Source organism: Chlorocebus sabaeus, chromosome 13, assembly GCF_047675955.1.
Source record: "Chlorocebus sabaeus isolate Y175 chromosome 13, mChlSab1.0.hap1, whole genome shotgun sequence".
Taxonomy (NCBI): Eukaryota; Metazoa; Chordata; class Mammalia; order Primates; family Cercopithecidae; genus Chlorocebus; species Chlorocebus sabaeus.
Genome location: NC_132916.1, coordinates 100,735,960 through 100,758,539, shown reverse-complemented (window position 1 = coordinate 100,758,539; position 22,580 = coordinate 100,735,960). Strand labels below are relative to the sequence as shown.

The 22,580-nt window shown below is 49.8% G+C and overlaps 1 protein-coding gene and 2 long non-coding RNA genes across 20 annotated transcripts in view; 1 reads left to right on the top strand and 2 right to left on the bottom strand.

Annotated features, from left to right (window-relative positions):
* LOC140713205 (presequence protease, mitochondrial-like) overlaps positions 1-7,376 on the top strand; it is a 55,258-nt gene extending 47,882 nt beyond the window's left edge. For 7 of the 16 annotated variants that reach the window (XM_073022657.1, XM_073022667.1, XM_073022666.1 and 4 more), the window contains one exon: positions 6,989-7,376. In XM_073022657.1, coding sequence (XP_072878758.1) covers positions 6,989-7,062 — 74 coding nt within the window. In that variant the 3' untranslated portion in view covers positions 7,063-7,376. Of the gene's footprint in view, positions 1-946; positions 1,674-6,988 lie in introns of those variants that run through there. The other 9 variants (XM_073022673.1, XM_073022671.1, XM_073022658.1 and 6 more) reach the window with 5 other exon arrangements.
* LOC140713207 (uncharacterized) overlaps positions 1-22,580 on the bottom strand; it is a 143,937-nt gene that overhangs the window by 4,457 nt on the left and 116,900 nt on the right. For 2 of the 3 annotated variants that reach the window (XR_012095110.1, XR_012095109.1), the window contains exon 2: positions 2,067-2,750. This is a non-coding gene — a long non-coding RNA (uncharacterized lncRNA). The remainder of the gene's footprint in view (positions 1-2,066; positions 2,751-22,580) is intronic. The other variant, XR_012095111.1, reaches the window with a different exon arrangement.
* Positions 4,564-22,376, bottom strand: LOC140713210 (uncharacterized). The gene is made up of 2 exons (XR_012095114.1): positions 10,515-22,376; positions 4,564-10,237 (listed from the first exon to the last, which is right to left on the bottom strand). It is a non-coding gene; the product is annotated as an uncharacterized lncRNA (long non-coding RNA).

Below are 22,580 nucleotides of genomic sequence, written 5' to 3'. Positions count from 1 at the left end.
CGATGTTCTCTCGGCGCTCTCAGAGGAAAAGAGCGACCTGTGGCCTTTCAATGGAATCTCCTATGACGGCCTGATGAACCGTGTCTGATCAGAGAATTTTGTAAACTCTCATCGACACACAGATTTCTTAAGGAACAGATTGTCTTAGAAAAGGGTAACATCCTATATCAGATCATCTTGGGAGGATTACAAGAGGGAGGTAATTCTCTAATGACTCATCCTAAGAAAATGGAGATTTTTACATCTAATCAATCTGTCACTGGGCACGGTGGCAGAATTTCACAAAGTAGGAGCCTGGGCACAGTCGCTCATGCCTGTAATCCCAGCTCTTTAGGAGGCCAAGGCGGGTAGATTGCCTGAGGTCAAGAGTTTGAGACCAGCCTGGCCAACATGGTGAAACCCCGTCTCTACTAAAAATACAAAAATTAGCCGGGCATGGTGGCAGGTGCTGTAGTCCCACCTACTTGGGAGGCTGAGGCAGGAGAATCACTTGAAGCCAGGAGGCTGAAGTTGCAGTGAGCTGAGATTGTGCCACTGCACTCCAGCCTGGGTGACAGAGCAAGCGTCCATCTCAACAACAACAACAAAAAATCATAATTTCTCTTCTGAAGCTCTTGCCAGGTTGAATGCTGGTGAGGCAGGATCTTTGGACAGATTTCTGAAATACGGTCATGAGTCACATAACAGGGGGATATGTTCTGAGAAATGCATTGCTAGGTGACTTGAGCCTTGTGCAAACATCCTACAGTGAACTCTCACAAACCCAGGAGGCAGGGCCTGCCACATATCTGTTGTTCCTGACTACAAACCTAAATGTCTGAGACTGTTGAATACTGCAGGCAATTGTGTATCTAAACATGTCTAGATGTAGAAAAGCACAGTTAAAAATATATATATATATGTATATAACATATGTTTTTTAATATATATAATCTTTCTATAAAAGATAAATAACAGTGCACCTGTTTGGGGCAGCTCCAATATCATCTTATGGGACCCACCGCTGACAGAAACATCATGATGAAGTGAATGACTCCACAAGTATTTAATATGACATAGTGAAGAAATTCGTGATTCACATGTCACATAATTAGTGACAACGCCAAGGCCCTTTTTACTTGATCTACTTGGCCCAGAAACAAGTAACATCCTAACCTTTTAAAAGACAATGGTGCCGGGTACAGTGGCTCACGCCTGTAATCCCAGCACTTTGGAAGGCCAAGATGGGCAGATCACGAGGTCAGGAGTTCAAGACCAGCCTGACCAACAAGGTGAAACCCCATCTCTATTAAAAATACAAAAATTATCTGGGCATGGTGGCACGTGCCTGTAATCCCAACTACTCGGGAGTCTGAGGCAGGAGGATTGTTGGAACCTGGGAATCGGAGGTTGTAGCGAGCCGGGATCATGCCACTGCATTCCAACCTGGGTTGCAGAGCAATATATAACATTATATATTTATTTATATAACTAACTAAAGACAATTGTTCAAGTTGCATTTTATCTGCCAAGGCCTGTCATCCTGCATGGAGTTTAGTAACTGAACACTGCAGGGTCCAGGCCTGGATTCTGCTGTGCCATCCAAGCAGGGGCAGACCCCGGGCTCGGTGACACTCTTCCCTAAAAGAGCCACAGATGCCAAAAAACCACGGCCGTGTGTGTGTCAGTTTAGAGGCAGACGCAGCATCAGAGGCCTCAAGATTTAAAAGAAGCTGCAGCAAGCTTCAGAGCCAGTTGCAGACGTGGGTGGTGATTGTTAGCGGAGGCGCTCAAATCGTTTGTGACAGAAGTGAGAAAACATTAACTACACAACAGACTACATCAAAAAAACAAGCTCGTGTTTCACACAAGAGACTAGAAGGTGTCCTCAACCAGGCACGTCCGCCTTCACCTGACACATGGGAGAGGCATCTGGGCAATGCGAAGGGCATCAAGCATGGCGTGTTCTGTAGTACCTGTCTCCATGCCCCCTCGAAAAGCAAACCACCCTAGATACGATGTTTCACTCCACAGCACCGAGTGGATCCAAAGGGGACGGTCCCCCTAGGCCAGCCCCCGTCACATACCTGCAGATCCCTGCTGTCGAAGGGCTCTTCGAAAATGTATGCGGCATCGGCTCCGGCCGTGAGCCCCCCATGTTGGCCAGGTAGCCACGGTAGCCGCCCATGGACTTGATGAACACGCGCCGCTTGGTTCCGCTGGCAGACTGCTTGATGTGGTCGCAGGTCTGGTCACAGAGATCAGTCACTCCAGCCCAGGGCCAGGGTGCACCCACCATCCCAGAGCTCCCCGACGAGTAAGTGCAGCAAGGGCCCCCACCGCGCCTGAGCATGCGGTCCCAGCATCGCAGAGGTGAAGGGTGTACAGCAGCCGGGATGTGCCCTTGGAGTGGGTGTGAACATGCCCCCAACCCCCCCACCCCACCGTGGCAGCCACCTGGAGATGACCTCAATGACCTGTGGTGGGGGCCTGGCCATCTGCCGCTCCCTTCTCCCAGGACCCATAAGAGGAGACTGAAAAGACGACCCCACAAGCCAGCTCACTCCACGCTGCTCTCTGTCCCTGCTGAAGCAGCTTTCACCAGACACGGACACCGTTAGGTGTGAGCTGAGAAGTTAGGGGGCTCTCACCTACCAGCTTAGTCCATGGGAACAGCTGTGATCTTCTATTTTCTTCCATTAAAGCTCCCTGTGATTTTAGATCTGTGGCCATCTTCCGTTCATCAGGTGAATGTTACGTTTATAGAAACTCTACTCAAAGGCAGATGGTGGTTCTTAGACCCAGGTGCCTGGGGAGTCTTTCGGATGCATAGGCATCAGGTCCCCAAGTGAAATGTCTGCCATCCGCCCTCCACGAGGACCCAAGCTCAGTGGGGAGAAAAGCAGCAGAGAAATGCATCGGCCACCTTCCCACCCACACACGAGTCCGGGCTGCAGCGCCCTCTCCTGGGACTCTGCAAAACCTCTGCCTGGGCCTCAGCTCCCATCCCGGCACCCTCCAATCTGTTCACACAGACTGGAGACCCATCTATAAAAAACATAAATCTGATCCAGTCATTCAAAACCCTTTGGCTCACTTCAAGTACACGTCAAGACTTTCTCGGGAATCCCTGGCCCCGCCTGCTTCTGATACCAGGTCCCGCTCTAGATCCAGCAACCTCAGGTCCTCCTGGGGCCTCTGGATATGCTGGCTGCTGTGTGCATTCAGGTACAGTGGTGGGCGGGAGAGCAGCCCCCAAAGGAATCCCGGTCCTAATGCCTGGAACCTGAGAACATTCCCTCATGCGGTGATAAAGGAATCCTGAGGACTATCCAGGTGCGCCCTAAGTGCCACCACTTGCATCAGCAGATGAGGGGTGTAGAGGCCCTGGAGCAGGATGCTGCACACCTACATGGGAGGAGGCGGCACCAGGGAACAAGGCGGGCAAGGCCCGCAGCTCTGGGCACCTGAATGGGCCACGAGGGACTCTCCTGGAGCAAACACTGGCCTCAGTCCATGGCTCCTGCCTTCCAGAACTGTGTGACAGTGAGTATTATTTTCCAGCCCCAGGTGTGTGGTCAGGGTCACAGCAGCCACGGAACACACACAGGCACCTTCCTCAGCTCTGACCAGGAGGGAAATGTCATTTTCTCACGAAAATGCCGCCTGGTTTCTAATGGCAAAGTTCGTCTGTCAGGGGTTCTCGGGGCACCCCATGTCCTCTCTTCATAGAAATCACCCTGGAGTCTCTCCCTGCAGTTAGCTCGTGGTTATTTGACTTGCAGTCCTCACTAGGCTACAAATTCCATGAGGGCAGGAACTGTGGGCTGGACTTCCACCACTGCACCATCAGCAGGACCCGGCCAAGCACCCACAGCAGGCGCTCAAGAAATGCTTGTCTCTGAATGACATAAGCACAGTATTCTCCAGCCAGCCAGCCATCCTGGTCAAGGGCTGATCCTGGAGGATTCCCTAACCGGCCTCCATGGGACTCAGCCAAGAGTAAAAGCATGAAGTGGGGGTGTGGACTTGAGACTGGGGGCCACATGAGAGTCTGTGCACCAAAGTTTAACACCCACTGGGAAATTTTCACTTGAGATCTTCGGATGAAATTTTAAAACACACTTTGTTGAATAAACACAGGCTTCATTAAACCATTCCAACCTATACTTTGTTTCTTTGGCAGATTCTTTTCCTCCCAAAATAATTGGTTGATGTGTTCAAAAGTGAACACGGGCTCTAGTTAGCGGGCCACTTTGCATTGTGTAGAAGCCGAGATGGGGAGAGAAACAGGCAATGGGAAGAATTCCCATCTTTGTGCTTAGGAAGGACAGAGGACAGAAGCCCGTCAAGGGTCCAAAGAGCCCACAACTGCCTTCTTGAAGGGCCAGTGCAGAATTCTGAGGGTGTCACTGTTCCACCTGTACTGGGTTCTCTCTCTAATTGCGATCTAAGACTTAGGATGTCGTAAGGCTTTAAGACTTGCCCTTTGTCTTAGAGAATCCCGGGCATGGGAAGGAAAATGTGGGTGGGGCATCAGGACCCCCAGAGCCACAAAGCCTTATGGGTTATTTTTCCAACTGAATCTCCCCCGCAGCCCACCCTGAGGTGGGGAATTACTGTCACTCATTCAAAGAATGACATCAACCACTTAATGACAAAAGAATTCTGCAGGTAAGCAGCTCTCCCAAGAGGCTGATTTGTGCCCGAGCGTGTCTGAGTTCTAGTCCCACCAGGCTGCTGCTGTGGGTGCGTGGAACAGCGCAGCGCTGACACCTGAGCCACGCCCCCGATCGTGTGCTCCTCTGAGTGTAAACACAGTGACAGCTGGGACGGAAGAGTCCGCCTTTACTGGAGCTCAGATACAGCTTTCCTGAACTCTCTCATTACCTAGATGGTGTCTTAAACCTGAATTAGCTTCTAAAAATAGCAAGTCCCTCTGGCGGTGCCTCAGGCAATTAGTCAAAGTAGTACTGACAAGAAGAAGGCTGATCCCAAGCATGGCCCTGCCTGCCTGCAGTGTTTCAAGCCTGGACATCTAGAAACTGCTAAAGGAGAGCAAAGCCAGCGATGGCCGGACCCTAACGACATTCAGTGAACAGGAGTCAAGCGCGGGGCCCAAGGAAGTCCATGGAACGAGCCGTTGCCAACCTCTGCAAAGCCAGTAGAGCACCAGGGAACACGACAGGGAGAAGCCCAGGAGAGAGATGGCCCTCAGCTCGAGTGGGAGGCACAGGAGGCTGCAGCTGACCTCACGGCCCCTCCGCTCCCTTCCCTGCACTGGAACTCAGTTCTGAAGGAAGAACCCGGAACAGAACTGCTGTTTTCCGAGGTTCTGTGCCAAGCTGAACTAAGGAGTCTCCAACAGGGCTGGGAGTTTTCATGCAAACTCTGGAGCTGGTTTGGACGTGAACATCTAAGGTAAAGGCCAGCGGCTGCTCTCCAGGAGGCACCAGGCGGCCAAGTCACTGATGTAACCCCATGTGCCAAGGGGGCCACTGTCCCATTTGCAGATGAGGACCCTCTCTGGGTCAGCTTATCAGGGACCGGAGGGGGCCACCATGAGGGTGTCAGCACCACGCCCATGACTGGCAGAATCCACTCCTTCCAAAGCACATATTGGTGAAACTGCCTGCCCAGGAGGGCATGATCTCGGCTCTCTTCAGAACCTCTCGTCTCACCAGGAAGGCTGTGGTTCCAGGCAGTGGCCCCCAGTGGGCACGCCTCTGTCCCAGAGCTCGTACGTACCAGGCACTCAAACCCCTTCCTGCAGGCTCCCACAGCTGACCCTGCGGCCTCGCTACTCAACGCAGGCGGGAGAGGCAGTCTCCAGAGAAATGGTGCTCACCACTCCCCTAGTCTAGCAGGGATAGAAACACGACCCCAAGGACTGGATATATCCTCTCACTTTTAATCAATAAAGACAGGTTCTTCCTAAGGCAGAGAAGCTAAAAAATTTACCCTGTTCTGGCCAGTGTGACTGACATAAAGCCAAGCTAGAAAAGGGTGAGGGGGAAATCTGGCTCATTCTTAACACAGAAGAAACACGCTGCTAAAATAAATGAAAGAAAGCAATGGGAGGAAATGATGTTTCTTGCATTTGAAACATCAACTTGCTTTGTTCAAGAGGTTTAAGACACACGTAAGCCATGCTCCACACACACGGCCGGCCGTTTCTGAAGTCAGTGTTTCTGGAACAAAAGCCTTGGCCTGCCCAGTGAACATTCACACTGAGCACACTGTCGCGAGGCTGCTTGGCCAGCCAGCAGGGGGCAGGAGAGAGCCACAGGTGCCATGTGGGGTCCCTGCAAACTGGCCTCACTCCCTCAGTCAAGGGCCTTGCCTCTTGCCAATCCAGGGGCTTCCTCCAAGGGGAAGCGGCCTCTTCAGCTGCCACCGCACTGACTTCAGAAGGCTTAGCCAATGGGACAATAGATTCAACAGAGTTCCATGTTGTTAAGGGAAACTTCTGTTACCAGGCAACCTTAGTATCATATTCAATGTAAAATAACCAACAAGATCGTTTCCAAACAAACATGCTAGTAGTGCCTTATCCTTCAATGCTGCTTAAACACGGAGAAGAATGAGGAAAAAAGAGCATGGCACTTACTTCTTAAAAAATAACACCTCTTCCAGGTTCCTTTTACCCATATCATAAAGACTTACAACTGGATTCCCTACAGGAAGGTGGAGTGGGGGTGGATCCCCACGCTGACCCAGCCTCCCCCCAGGTCAGTCACCCGCCCCTCACCGCGGGGTTCACAGCTCTCCAGACACTGTCACCTCAACAAAGAAAGGTGGCATCTCTGAGCTCTCTTCACAGGGAGCACCCAAACGGGAGCTAGAGAGACAGACACACCCACAACTGCTGTAAAATCCAGAAATGCAATACATATTTAAGGACTTCATTATTAGTTATTTAAAACTTGAACAAAGTGAGCCTGCTTTTAACCTCTCTGCCACAATAACATCGTGTACGTCTGTCTTTTACCGTTTGTTCCTTCTCCAGCAGCTGCCGCCTGGCTGGCCGCCTGCAGAAGAGCCGCCTCCGGTACTCCTGCGAGGCCCTCGGTAAAAGCGTGAGCACCACGATCACATCTCAGGACGCTGCACACTTTAGGGTCGCCCACAGACCGCCATTGCCAATGCCTGGAAGGCACTGAACGGGCCCTCCTGCTCTTTGTAAATGTCACCTCTTGTAAGCTATGTTGTGTTGAAAATTTTTAACTGCAGTCCACACATACTTCTTTGTTTCTGTCTTGTTTTTATCCTAGAGGCATATTATTATGGAAAATTAAGTTTGCAAGTGTGAAGGGTTTTCTGAAAATCGACTTCTAATCCTGGAAGGACCAAAAAAAAAAAAACTGCCAGATGTGGTGCTCACGCCTGTAATGTCAGCAGTTTGGGAGGCCGAGGCAGGCAGATCGCTTGAGCCCAGGAGTTTGAGACCAGCCTGGAAAACATGGCAAAACCCTGTCTCTACTAAAATTACAAAAAAAAAAAAAGGATTAGCTGGGCGTGGTGACATGTGTCTATTCCCAGCTACTCAGGAAGCTGAGATGGGAGGATCACCTGAGCCCAGGAGGTAAAGGCTGTAGTCAGCCAAGATTTGCGTCACTGCACTCCAGTTTGGGCGACAGAGTGAGACCACTTCTCAAAAAAAAGCAAAAACTGTATAAATCAGTACAGAAGGGAACTGGCTGGGCACGGTGGTGCACGCCTGTAATCTCAGCATTTTGGGAGGTCGAGGTGGGCAGATCACAGCTGAGGTCAGGAGTTTGAGACCAACCTGGCCAATATGGCAAAACCCCATCTCTAATAAAAACACAAAAATTAGCCGGGCATGGTAGTGGGTGCCTGTAATCTTAGCTACTCAGGAGGCTGAGACAGGAGAATCACTTCAACCCTGGAAGCAGAAGTTGCAGTGGGCCGAGATTGCACCACTGCATGCCAGCCTGGGCAACAAGAGCAAGAGTCTACTTCCAAAAATAAAAATAAAATAAAAATAAAATAAAAATACAAAAAAGAGAGCTAATGCTTTTCATTTAAGGGAAGGGAGAAGAACATTCAGTATTTACACATCTCACGCACACATCTGCAGTGGTGCCCTGAAGTATTCAAAGATACACATTCCTACAAACATAGCTCAAAACCACTCACCAAGTTACATGCTAAAAGCACATGCATTGGAAGAATGCTACATTATATTTTTTAAGCATCTGTATCCAATATTTTAGCATACTGTCAATTTTCTCTTCAGGTGCTGTATGCCTAAATTATTACATCTTTAGTCATTCATTTTAGAATTTATGACTTGCTTTAGACAAAAGAAATATATTTGAACATAAGCTACTAACTTAATGACTTAGGGGAAAAATTACTAAATTAACTTAGAAGTTAAACTTTGCAAACTGAATTTGTTGGACCTCATGTAAGCTAGATCATCAGTTTTTTAAATTGTTGTGTGTTTCCCTTGAGGATGGAAGTCTCTTTTCTCTCATGCACTGTGCACACCACTGCAGCCCGCGTCTCTCGTCCACTGCACCACAGTGCGACCTGCAATTCACACTGTACCACGCCTTCCACACTTTACCTGAAAGTCACTAAGTATAACCAAGGAGGAAATGAAAAGCAGATAAATGACCTCCACCCCCAAATCTAGCATACAAATGTTAAACATTCATCCAAGTAAAACCAAAAACCCCTGTTAGCTCACGATTGTAACTGGTAGAGTTATGTGCATGGCAATTGAAAGTCTCAAGAAAAAGTTTATACAAAAAGACATCTGCAAACATCGACAGTGCAGAGAGGACTTCACTCTGCATCCAGCCTGTCCTGGAAGCCACGGCCAAATGCCAGGTTGTATAGATCCGAAAAGCAGAAAAAAAAACACAAGTGTTGAAATGTGTACAGTCTTAGCAATGTACAACTTCGATGTAGGATGTGCAGAAACCTTGAATTTCCAATCAGAAAACAGGAACATGAGCAAGTTCCCCAGCAGCGCCCACCTTCTGCCTACGCCACGTTTAACAGGAATGCTGGCCACCTCCGGGGGGAGAGGCTTCCTGGTCACATTCGCTCTGGCAGCCGCACAGCTGGCCCTGCCACAAACACCTGTCTAATACTGAAGAACCACCCGCTCCCTGGGCTTTGCTCACTCTAGCCGAGAGAGCGTATTTACAGAGTATATTATCAACTGAGTCCTCGTTCAATGCGTCAAGGTTGTTGAAGGCAGGGCAACCCCATTCCTGGCCCAATTAAGTGAACTGAGCAGAGCAAATGGCCCCAGTTGGATGGCACTCAGTCACGACAGCAGCGGCCACTATTCACAGGGCACTGGCTTCGTGCCTGGAACAGTTCCAAGCATCTTCTTTCTGTCCGAGGAATGTGCACTGCAACCCTGTGGGGCTATTTGCAACGTCCACCAGAGTTCTGAGGCAGCCAAGTCCAGGCTGTCTGTGGGCCTCCCCGTGTGGCCGTTCACATCCCCTGCAGACCAGACCTCACTGCAGGGACCGCAGGGACCGTGGGTTCCAGGGCTGCCTTGAGGCACATGCCCCCTTCGCCACCTCTTCCTGGCCCCTGACACCAACCCTTACCACTGCTGCCAACACTTTATTTTCTCATGGCTCCTGAGGGGCCTGTTCTTTCTGCCCTTCCCTGCTCTTGGCTTGGAGGACGCCCACATCAACGCCAACGCTCACCTATCCCTACTCCCGCGTCCGGCTTGGAGGACGCCCACATCAATGCCAACGCTCACCTATCCCTACTCCCGCGTCCGGCTTGGAGGGTGCCCACATCAACGCCAACACTCACGTAATCACCACCCCTTCCATGGGACTTCATGCCTAGGAGTCTCAGTATCAGAAAGTCAGATTCCTGTGCTTGTTGGAGAATTTCTTCCCATCATGGAAGTGAAGGAGATACAATTCTAGGTGCCTGCAATAACCTCATTTCCACAGCTAAGCAACTTCAGTAGTAGCACAAAACAAAAAAGTTTTTTTTTTTTAACTTATTTTATACAAGCTAAATATAATTTAATTTTTACATCCACGTTCTCATCAGCTCCCACCTGGTGAGCAGGCGAATAGTAATTTTCAAAGAAACAAATTGTTCTATAATTTCAACACTTAGCATTATCACTATTAAGCAAGAATTATCCCAAAAATACACGATCGTGTTCTCACATTCAAAAATTGATTGTCACACAGTGAAATAGCACTTACTGCAAAGGAATGTTTCTTTTCAGGTTTCTGTTCTGGGGAAAAAAAAAAAAGATTTCTGGCAAAGAGATAAACATTAATTATGTAACTATCCAAAATGCGTCCGAGAAAAATAATGTCATCCAATTAGTTCTTTAAAGTGTTACAAATGCAGCTCAGTTTTAATAGTAATTCATCCATAATTATCAAAAGAATCTTTAAAAATCTTAATACTGAAAGAATAACCATAAATGGATACAAAACACAAAGCAGAAGAGTTAACATTTGGGGTAGGTTTTGGCCCATATTTTTAACATATGCATAGTTACTTACTTAGCTGAAGTATATCCCTCTCCTCCTAGGCTCTTCAAGCCTGATTTTCAAACATAGACTGGCTTTTGGTTCATGAAGGCAGCTTTAGAAGATGTCAGGATCGGGCCGGGCGCAGTGGCTCAAGCCTGCAATCTCAGAATTTTAGGAGGCCAAGGTGGGCCGATCACTTGAGGTAAGGAGTTCGAGACCAGCCTGGCCAATATGGCAAAATCCTGCCTATATTAAACATTTTTGTAATTAACCAAGCGTGGTGGCACACACCTATAATCCCAGCTACTCAGGAGGCTGAGGCAGAGAGAACTGCTTGAACCTAGGAAGCGGAGGTTGCAGTGAGCCAAGATGGCACCACTGCACTGCAGCCTGGGTGACAAAGTGAGACTGTCTCAAGCAAGATCTTAGCCCTTAGAAAAGGCTGTGAGCATCCCTGGCCCCAGCCAACCCAAGCAATCACATGGTAATGGTTATCATCTGATTTTGACACAATAAAGTTCTATTATCCTCTCTAAACACAATGGTAAACTGTTGCCATCAGCCCACAGAAACTCCCAGGACCCAGTAACACTGGACTAGCAAGATTAATGGGACACATACGCAGGGTTCAGCTGCAGAAAGTGATGGCACCAAGAATGGTGTGTGCTCAAACCAGTCCCCACCCAGCCAAGCCCCTTCTCCTTTTCCCCACTGGATTCATCAAATCAGATCTCGCTGTCCTTGGCAAACATACCATTAATTTATTTGCTGCCCAGAAGAAAAGCACACTTCCAGTTAACATGACACCCCCGCTATGATAGAACAGCCTTAATTCAGATATGACGTGGAGGAACAGAGGGAGGAGGGGTCGAGGGCCATTCTGGAATCCACAGCTGTTTTCTGGGGAAGGCCTCTGTCCCACCCGAGCCTGACACTCGTGCCACACTGTCCCCGTGGTGTCTGAAAGCTCCATGAAGACAGGGTCACTCTGACCCCTTCACACCCACAATGCCAAAGAGGAATGTTCAGGAAAAGTCTCCTGCTAGTGCTGAAGACAAGAATAATTCCTCGTGGTGCCCGAATGTCAGGAGAAAACAAGGCACCATGTGGACGCCTTCCAGGTGAATTTTGGAATGACTCTACCGAATGCCACTCATCCTTTTTCAGAACAAAACCAATACCAGAAAACATGTGTCGCCAGCAGAGAGATGGTCCCTTTGACGGCTCACAAACACACCTACGTTACACTGAATTTGTCTCAAAAGCCACCCTCTCTGTGCTCATGTAAAAAGTCTCCTTTATTAACCAGTACCCTTTCCCATCTGGTGCTTTTTAACAAGCAAGACAGTCCTGTAACACTCAGGCAGTCTAAAACGTCAAATGGAAGCCTAGAATCCTCTTCCATGCATCTTCACTGCAAAGTATTTTGACTTGAGCCAAATCGTGCTATTCCTACACCTCGATAGGCAACTCAGAGCTTCCTATTAAGGAGATGCAGCATGATTTCTGCTAGGCACAGAAACTGGTGGGGTGGGCATGGGGTTGAGGGAACATTATATAGAAAGCACACCCCGATAATCATCTGCATGAGAGCCACACTGGCCAGCAAGCCCCGGTCGGCTCAGTCCCTGCACAGTCACAGGTGTGAGGCCTACACAGGGCAGACACCTGGCACTGCTGAACCCCCAAGGTCGTGGCCTCTGCCCCTTCTCTGCTGCCCATCAGTTCCAAGCTTCTGGCAACAACGCCCGCTGCCCCCACTGCCTGATCGACTCTTCGTGAAGAGCAAATGTTGCCAGGATAGCTTATGAGTACATGTGCCAGGAAAGCAGCTCCGACTGACATTGAAACCCCGTTCTCGCACCCCTGGCAGCTCCCTTGTCCCCGATGTGGACATGCTTACAGGCTCTGTCTCGCAGAGAGCCGAATGCAGACTCAATGTTGAGTCAGAAATACACAAAGAGAGTGATGGTTAGGAACTGCCTGCCTGTCCCCCAAAACACAGGTTGAAATCCTCACCCTCAATGCGATGCTGTCAGGTGGTCTTTGGGAGGTGATGAGTTCCCAAGGCTGGAGCCCCATGAATGGGGTTTGTGCCTCAGAAAGGAGCCCAGCAAATCCGTCACCCTCCCACTGTGTCTGGGTCAGAGAGAAGGTGTGCATGAACCAGGAAGTGGCCCGCACCAGAACCCACCTGTGTGGCACCCTGATCCCGCCTTCCAGCCTCTAGAACTGTGAGAAATTCCTGTTGTTCATAAGCCACTCAGTCAATGGTGTTTCGTTACAGCAGCCTGAGCTGCCTGAGATGACAATGCTTCACCGTTCTACGGAGACGGCTACTCCCCTCTCCCAGAAAGAGGGGTTTAATTAAAATCCCTGTCTCTCCTCGCCGCCACCACAGATCTCATTCCCCCACCCAGTAAGCCAGCAGTCGCTAGGATTAAAGGAAAAGGAGGATCGTTTTAGACCAGCCCCTCCATGTCGGTCTGAAGCCTTTGACTTTGCCCACTTGCACGCTGGCCGTGTCACCAGGTTCCCCATGCCAGCTCTGCAACTGCACCGGGTCCCAGGCTCTGCACAGACTTCTCCAGTTGCCCATCCAGCACACCCATTTCCCCTTCTCCTTTGCAGATTGTCCTTCAATATCCAACCACCCTCTCTGCAACCCAAGGCCTTTTGATCCAGCCGTGCACTGGAGTCCTTGGCTCAGGTAACCCAGGCCCAAGCCGTTGGCACCTACGATCTACTGGTTGTGGGGTCTGCACAGCCACTAGCTGCCCCAGCCACACCAGGGCCTGGGAGGGGAGGCAGAGGAAGCTCTGAAGTTGCCAATAGTCACGCGGGGACAGGGGTCCTTGGGATGAGGAGGATGTCATGGAAAGAAATTCAGAGAAAGAGCCCGAGGGCTGGACGGGTCATGCCCGAAGCCTGCACTGCTGAATTTTCCAGGTTTCTGAACTCAATCGCTGACCCACATAGCACACGTTTCCTGAGTGCTGACCCTGTGTGGCATTGGATACGGCAATAAAGCAGGACCCCCACCTCCCCCCGTCCCCCACATACATGGGGCCTCCGTCCTGGCAGGAAGTCAGGCCTGGGCACCCAGCTGGCACAGCGAGCCTGGGAATGGGGCCATTTCAGATGGACAATGGGTGCAGCCTTGCCACAGCCCAGCAGTCACCTGCACTGCCACAGCCAGGCTGAGTCTGGATCAACCGCACAGAAACCTGACCCTCTCAAGGGCACGCCTGCGCTCATTAGGGAGAGACACTGTGTCCTGCTTATCTCCAACACTATCTCTGCATGTCTAGTTACAAACGGATGACACAGTCTCGGAAGCACATATCCCAGGCCTCCCCCTGCTCCTCTCCTTGGTGCCATTGACGGGAAGGGGCCGGCATGGCCGTGAGGTCGCATACCCACAGCCACCCTGCCGCTGAGAGGTGGGCCTTTGATGGTTACTTCTGCCAAAGAACCCGCTCCATCTTGGAGCACGTCATGGCGGGCGGGAAGCTCCGTCCGGAGAAACAGCGATGCTTCTCCCCAGGGCCAACGGAGGGCACCCCCCACCCTGCATTCAGCAGCTTACTTACATTCTGGAAAACATCTGAATGAATGGGGAACACTAAAATGAAAAGAAAATTTAGAAGGCTGTGTGAAGTCTCAGCGAGTCCAAAGGTTTCTGAACCAAGACTGCTGGGGTCGACGAGCTTACAGGGAAAGTTTCCACACGGGCCTTCAACAGGCAACACTCAGCAGAGAGCGCCACGCTCTGGGCAGAACCTCAGACACCACAAAGTCACATCAGAGCCAACAGCAACTGAAATACAGCTCTAACCCTAACCCTTCCACAAGTTTAAATTCAGCTGAGGAAACCACATGAGACTCCTAAAAATAGGAAACAGTATCTGAGTTCTTAAAAAAAAAAAAAAAAAAAAAAAAAAAAAAAAAAAAAAAAAGGCCTAGACAAACACGCACACCCCTGTAATGCAGAGTCAAACTTTCAAAACCACACATTCACATGCAGTGAAACTGTTGGCAACTATAGTAAGGCCAGAAGATCCCTTTTCCATTTAGCTCTTTTTAAACAAGGCATATGAGGGGCAATCAGCTTTTCCAATAGTAAGAGATGGCATTTTCCAGACTAATCCAACTTCACCTAGAATTTAAAACCACGGAATTCACATGTGCTAAAGGAATAAGGATATAAAATCGTGCTTTTCGGATATGCTACAATGTAAGTTTTAAAAGGCATATCATCAAATGCACTTAAATTTCAAACTCCTGCAGTTGCCCAAAACCCAAGCGTAAAAATGCGTGCTTATGGTCACGAAACGGAGTCAAGCACAGCAAGGAAACTAAAGCAGGAGTTACCCTCCCAGGCTGGCGCCCTGCTCAGAGGTATGTAACAGTCTAATAACTGAGTCCAAGGGTGGAAGGAAACCACTGACCAGCACTTCACATGCTGGGAAGCAGGCAGGGCCGTGTGGGCACCCAGCTTTGATTTGCTGTTTCAGATCCGCATCACCCGCTCTCCTGCTGGAGGCAGCACCTTGGACTCCTGCAAAGGCCGGCGTTCAGATGCTGTCGGACCCTGATGGAGAGGGGCGGATTCCAAACCCACCAATAAAAAAAAGAATAAAAATGAAACCTCTAAAACCAATGCCTTATTTTAGGGCTTTCTAAGATCTTCAGTCCAAAAAAAGTAGTAGCTTACATTTTAGAGTGTCTGAAGAAACATTTTTTTAGCCCATTTTTAAACTAATTATAGTTACTATTTATTAAAAGCCTGGCCAGCAATCTGACCAACACGCTTTTTCACATGACCCTCGCAGGGTAACAGTGCCAGGCTTCCTCAGAAGCAGTGTTGCTATTACTGGCTCACCTGGTGCATGTGCCACTGACCCACCAGAGGCTCCACCAAACCCTGAAGCATTACAGTTGCCTTTCTGCTCACGTAGCACGTCACAAACAAACAGCACCGACACGCCGCACACTGATAGTTTGACAGTTCACTTAGACTTTGACGCTTACACATTCAGATAGCAAAACATGCCGGTGCTGAGGAGACAGGTGTCAGCACCTTCTCCTGCCCTCTCCTGAGGCGAGGGCCCATAGACCCTGGCACACAGAAGCCCAGGCTTTCTTCATAGCAACCCCTGGCCGAGATTTCTTGAGTCTCTGGCATGGAGGCTGTGTTTTCAAAGACAACGGCAGCACCTCAGAGGGTCCCAGTGGGGTGCAGCTGTGGCCATGGGCACCACACAGAGCAGCGTCTGTGGCTGCTGTGATGCCAGAGACATTTCATCCACAGCACGTACTGCCTCCTAACCAAGGCTTGGACAACAGAAATCCCATTCCATAAACCATCAATGGCTGAGGAAGCCATCTCAGAACTGACGTTCCAGTGGCTCAAATCTTTTGAGATGCACTGACTTATTCAGAAAGGGATAACAATTCTTTGTAATTGGAAAGAAGCTAAATGTTAAGACTCACTTGGTTGCACAGAGCCCAAATCAGCATCATCTGAGAATCTGGAATTCCATGTATCCAGGGCCCCATCTCAGAGCCGCCAAATCAAACCCAACTCTCGTGGAAGGAGGACAGGCACCATTTGGGGGGGGGGGGGTTGTTTTGTTCTGTTTTTTGAGACAGCGTATCACTCTGTTGCCCAGATTGGAGTACAGTGGCACGATTTGAGCTCACTGCAACCTCCACCTCCCAGATTCAAGCAGTTCTCCTGCCTCAGCCTCCTGAATAGCTAGGATTACAGGTGCACACCACCATACCCAGCTAATTTTTATGTTTTTAGTAGAGATGGGGTTTCACCATGTTGGTTAGGCTGGTCTCGAACTCCTGGGTCTTGTGATCTACCCTACTCGGCCTCCCAAAGACAGGCACCTGTTTTAACAGTCACTCCTGCTCCCAGCCACAACACGACTGAAAGTCGGCAGATAATTAACTGAGCTGTTGATTCTCTTAATCAGAAAAGACTTCCTAAATCTGAATACTTCTGCCAAACATACATTCTCTCCTCTGCTTACAAGCCGTGAGCATGATATAGAGAAGTTTTGTTTTGTTTTTCTGTGACAGTCTTGCTGTCATCCAGGCTGGAATGCAGTGGTATGATCTCTCCTCACTGCAACCTCCACCTCTCAGGTTCAAGGGATTCCTCCTGCCTCAGCCTTCAGAGTAGCTGGGACTACAGGTGGGCACCAGTTCACCCCGCTAATTTTTAGTTGAGACAGGGTCTTACCACATTGGCCAACTGGTCCCCAACTCCTGACCTCAGGTGATCCGTCCACCCCGGCCTCCCAAAGCGCTGGGGTTACAGGCATGAGCCACCATGCCTGGCTGAGAAGTTTTGACAGAGACTGAGGGGAGGCTCCTGTCTCATCCTGTGACTTCCACGTCCCACCCAGCTTCCCACACCAACTACGATACTCGAAGCTTCACAGTAAGGGGGCAGCTGCATCCCTGCAGTTCTCTGCACTAACGCCACAGCTGCTTGAGCTGCCACAGCCCTGGAGCTGCCACTCAGCCTTATGGTGTTGGCACAAGCACAGCAGAAACTACCGAGCCCCTAAGAGGGAGGAGTGGGGGCCCAGGGGGGTGAACCAGGAGGGAGGAGTGGGCGCCCAGGGGAGTGAACCAGGGGTGAGGAGGGAGGAGTGCGGTCCAGGGGAGTGAACCGGAGGGAGGAGGGAGCAGTGCGGTCCAGGGAGTGAACCAGGAGGGAGGAATGTGGTCCGGGGGATGAAAAAGGAGGGAGGAGTGCAGTCCAGGGGAGGAGGGAGGAGGGAGGAGTGAGGCCCAGGAGAGTGAACCAGTGAGGGAGGACTGTGGTCCAGGGGAGTGAACAAGGGGGCTCTAGGGGTAGCAAGTTCACACACCTCAAATACCTCCCAGATCCATCCCCGCGCAGGGAGGGAACGGAAGCCACGCAGCACCTGCAGCGCTTTTTCCTCGCAAATGAGGAGTGAGGATACCGACTCATGCATGAAATCAGAGCTAAAGTTCTACTGTGGTGGGGAGATGCTGTTCAACAAGTTTCATAGACACAAATGGGAGCAAAAAGAAACCAATCATACAAGATCAGTGGATGGAAAGGGATCAGAAATTTAAGCCTGTAACAAGCTTTCAGAAAGAAACTTCACTTGATCTGCAAGATGGTTGTGGCTCTGCCTGATCATTTCTGAAAATGTCTAACCCGCGATGTGCCATCTCAGAGCCGTTCAAGAGGAGTAATAAAATCAAAACACCAAGGCACGCTCCATATTTTAGATGGCCTGCAACAGTACGGAAATGAACAGCGGTGCCAGAGCTTTCAAGTTTGTTTGAAGTAAATTCCAGCATGAGGGCACCATCTTCCTAGCTGTAGCAATGAGGTGGGCTCCTCTCACCGCATGGGAGAACAGTTTTCAGGTAAGGTGCTGCCAAGGGTCTGCAAACCGTGATCCCCGAACCAGCCTTGGCCAGAGAACCAGAAGTGATTTTTACACTTTGAAGTTTTAACAAAAGAAAAATATGCAGAGACTTCTGTGGCCCACAAAGCATAACACGTTGCCTACCCTGCCCTTTACAGGAGCTTCTAAGCTGTGTTGTCAGTTACAAAGTGTTTCTATAAAATAATGTCACTGAAGCTCAAGCGTGCCAGGAAAAGTCACACTTGTGAACAACCCTCAATGGAGATGCACCATCCTGTGTTTCAGATTTTAGTTTTGTAAAAGCCAAAATAAGGGAGGTAATTCAGCTAAGTATTATAGTAACACAATTTGAGATACATAATGATGTATGACAACAGAATAATTGGCATTCCTGTGAGACAATAAACTAGCTCAAAGTCAAACACAAAGTAACAAACCAAAGCGTATTTTGGCCTCTCAAAGTGATCAGTGAAATTGGGAATAACATTCAGTTAAAATGATACTTCAAAAAAAAAAAAAAAGCAAAAATGAAATAAATACCACTACACCATCACTCCTTAAATTTATTTAACTACTGCTGCAAAATAAAGTGGAAAGACTTCTTACTGCAGGGTAATAACCGGCCATTGTCACGATGACATAGACCACTGTGCCAGCTCAGGCCCTCCTGCCCACAAAGGCAGGGGGATGAGGAGAAACGATAGCCAGAAAGAAAGGGACAGGGCAACCTTGGCCTACTCAGCAATTTTAACCTCCCGCCTTTCTTCTGGACTTAAAATTTTAGAGCCATCTGGGTTTATCTTCCTATGTCCATAAATCAGCAAGTTCTCGAAGCCAGAAAGCTACAATGCTTCTGGCAGCCAACTCCTCTCGGCCTTCCCCAATGTTTTAGGGTCCCATCAGCTCAACCCTGGATAGTATCAATGGCCTCAGAGCTCCAGCCAACCTTGCACTCCACAGACAGATGTATGCCAAGAGCTACTCGAGGCTGCCACTGCCATGACCAAAGGTTTTCAGAGGCAGTCACAAGCACTGCACAAATCTATGTGGCTTCACCAGGCACAAAGCAGCTCCAGCATTCCATCCAGCCTGCCACTGCACCATAGCTGTGAGTCTACGATGTGTCAGGAAGGGAAGGAAGTCACCATGTAGATCATCTTATTTAAGCTTCAGTGTCACAAGGTAGATTTTGTTGTGCCCATTTTATGGATCAGGAAACAGTTTTAAAGAGGCCAAGCACAGGGCCCTTCTGACACAGAAGCAAGCCCCGCAGAGGCCTGGGCATGACCCCCGCCCCACGCTCCCTGGCTCCTGAAGTCTACTCCTCCCCCATGGGAGCCTGATCCTGGGTCTGCCTGAATTGCTGCCATTCCTATGATGCAACCCACATCTGTCCACCTCCTCCTTTATCTGTTTCCCACAGCCCCAGAGACATGTACTCTTCCATCCAGCCAGTCAGACGTCACACTTCAGCACCCGCACCTGACACCACTTCAGCCAAAAGCTTTTCTTAAACTTCCCCCAACACCTGCTGGTCACACAGGTCTGCACCTATCACCTTTCTCACACGAATTCTCACGTATTCCTGTGTAGCACCATCCAAATGATCATAGTCTGTTGAGAGGGGTAAGCTCTGTAGATAAGTCCACATCCTACTTTGCTCTCAAGCACACAGTGTTGCATGAGACAACCGATTAACAGCAAATTCATTTCAACACATTTCCATTTGAAGAAATGTAGAGCATAGAACTCTGGTCATAATTAAAAACGTGTTTCATTCGTCATTAAAATTCCATGTACTGCTGCAACAGCAACACCCCCTCCTTGCCAGGCTCTGCTCAACGGACATCATTCTCACAGCGCACGGACTCCCATCAGAGCCCTGGCAGCAAGAGCCCCACAGGCTTCCCAGTGCCTTGGGCTGCGGCTTCCACGCTGGGCTGACACTGGCCTAACAACATGACAGCCACACGACAGGAGTAGTCCCCCAACAAATACAGAATCAGAAGCTGGCCGACTGCTCTGTAGAATGGAGACATGTTAGTAATCCTTGACATCTGCATTGAAAGGCTGCTCAGCTAAACTGGGAAAAAGCCACAAAATAGAAAGAACCCATGGGGAGGAGCACTTCTCTCTCCAACCTGACAGCAAACGGTGGCTGTGCAGACGACCTCTTCGGGATAACCGTCGACTGTATCTCAGGTCAGCAACAGCTCTGCTAAGGGCCAAAAAATCAGCTCCCCCCCGGCCCTCACTTCCTAAGGGTTAGCCCTCCCAGGCCGCCTTTCCTGGAAGATCAGCTTTGACACACCCACGAGGGTCAGGAACTGGCTCTGGGGCTCATTTCCCAGGCTCCTGCCCACCGCCCTCTCTCTTCCTCCTCCCTCCATCTCCCCTTTCACTTCCCTTCTCGCCTTTCCTCCCCCTCCCTCATTTCCTTTCAGCCATCACCTTTCTTCACTGCACCTCCCCATCCAATTCAGCTGACACATTCTCAGGTCAGTAGAGGGTTTTTTTCCACTCTGTTTTTATTGTAATGATCTTTCTTAATGAACAGAAACCTGTTTTGGACCATGTGGATGCCACCTCATGATCAACTGCTGCCCCGCGGCTCCATGCCCACTCAGTGTCCTCACGGCGCAGGTGCCCAGCAGTATGGCTGTGACCAGGGGTAGCAACATGGGACATGGGAGAGGTATCCCAGCCAAGAGGCCCTGCAAAGCCTCCCCAGCAAACCGGAGCAAGGCCCAGGGTGGTAGGGAGAGCGCCGTGCTCATGATTTAGGCAGTTCAGCTTCCACAAACTGTTCATCAACTGCAAATTACTTTGTTTCCATGGTTACAAAAGAACCATAAGCATTCTGAAATATGTTCTTTGTTTCATGTTTGCAAAATCTAAGCAACATTATAATAAAAATCACTGAATTCTGCCCGAGGCTCTAGGGTGTTTTCCTCTCTGAAAGAAGCCCCTTCTGGGACTCTAGGGGTGTTTTCCTCTCTGAAAGGAGCCCCATCTGGGACTTGGGATTGAGTGACAGCCTTCAATCACGGTTATCCTGGTGGTAACAGGGAAATCCTCAGCCTGCCAGGATCTGGGGCCCTCAACAGCCTCACGGCTCTACATGCCAGTGTTCTAAGGATCACACATGTGCAGATAGCGAAGCTTGCTACACACATGCCAGGTGCTAACAAGCCCCAAACGTCTCACTCATACTTGCTAACCACATCTCTTCTCTCAGCCTCCACGACGTTTCACACTCTGCCTTTACATAGAGATGAACCATGCATCCTGAGCGCCACAAAATGTACTTAGAGGTTTTCTTTTAGAGTTATTTTTCAAGATTTCTAAGTTGCAATACTTAAAAGCTTCCGGAAAAAGAAAGGAGAGAGGTATCTGGAAGATTTATACTAAATGATTTTAATGTCTTTTTGATAAAGTTAAATAAGGTCAGCCTTGAAGTAATGGGTTCCACTACTATGAGGCTGTGAATGAAATCCATCACACCACGAGACAATTGAATAAACAGCAAGGCTGCACACATAGGACGCAGGGAGTGAGCCAGCCTGACTAGTTGTCAGGTTCTGGGTCAGTTCTACCCAGTTCTTCCCTGGTCCCAGTGGAGATGAAAACCTGCCCTTTAGAAGCCTTCAATCCCCCAAATTTCAAAATCTAAACCTCTCTAACTGAGGCCTGAGTCCAAAAATCCACTGACATCATAGCATGCATTACGCCAGCTGTCCCAGATGCTATTTGGCATCAACGATGGATATCCTGGAAGACAATTTTTCAGAGAGGTGGTTTTGAAATAAAACTGTTCGACCTCAGGTCAGGCATTGGATTCTCATGAAGAGCACTTCCAGGATCCCTCACAGGCAGTTTACAATAGGGTCTCAGGGCCTAAGAGAACACGCCGCTAATGAGAGGATCCCAGAGACTAGAAGAACACACGCGGCTTATGACGGGTCCCAGCGGCAAGAAGAACACGAGACTAAAGAGAGGGTCCCAAGAGCCTAGGAGAACACTCGGCTTACGAGAAGGTCCCAGCGCCTAGGAGAATCTAAATGCTGCCGCTGATCCAAGAGGAGGCAGAGCTCAGGCGGTCATGCTCACTTCGCCCGCCACTCACCTCCGGCTATGACCCCGGTCCCTAACAGACCATGGACCAGCACCAGTCTGCAGTCCAGGACTAAGCCCTACTGGCCAGCACACACACACCAGCCCAGGTGGAGACACTACTCGTGACCCTGGCTGGGCAGGAAGGAAGCCTGAGGGCCATTTCCTGACCAGGATGCCACACCCCCGACCCAAATACAGAGGTTCCCCATAAAAACCCACTGTACGCTCACCAGAAAACAGAGCCACACCTGGGCAACACAACAAGACCCCCCCATCCCTGCAACAAAGAAAAGAAAAATTAGCCAGGCATGCTGGTGCGCGCCCCAGGTCCCAGCTGCTCGGGTGACTGAGGGGGGAGGATCGCCTGAGCCAGGGATCACGCCACCGCATGCCAGCCTGGGTGACAGAGCAAGACCCTGTCTCGGAAAATATAAATAAACTAAAAACCAACAGAAACTGGGTGCATGTAGGGTGGAAGAAACGCCGCAGGAGACTAGCGAACGGCACCACAGGGTTTCTATCAGGAAGAACAGCACGTCTCCCAACCAAGTGC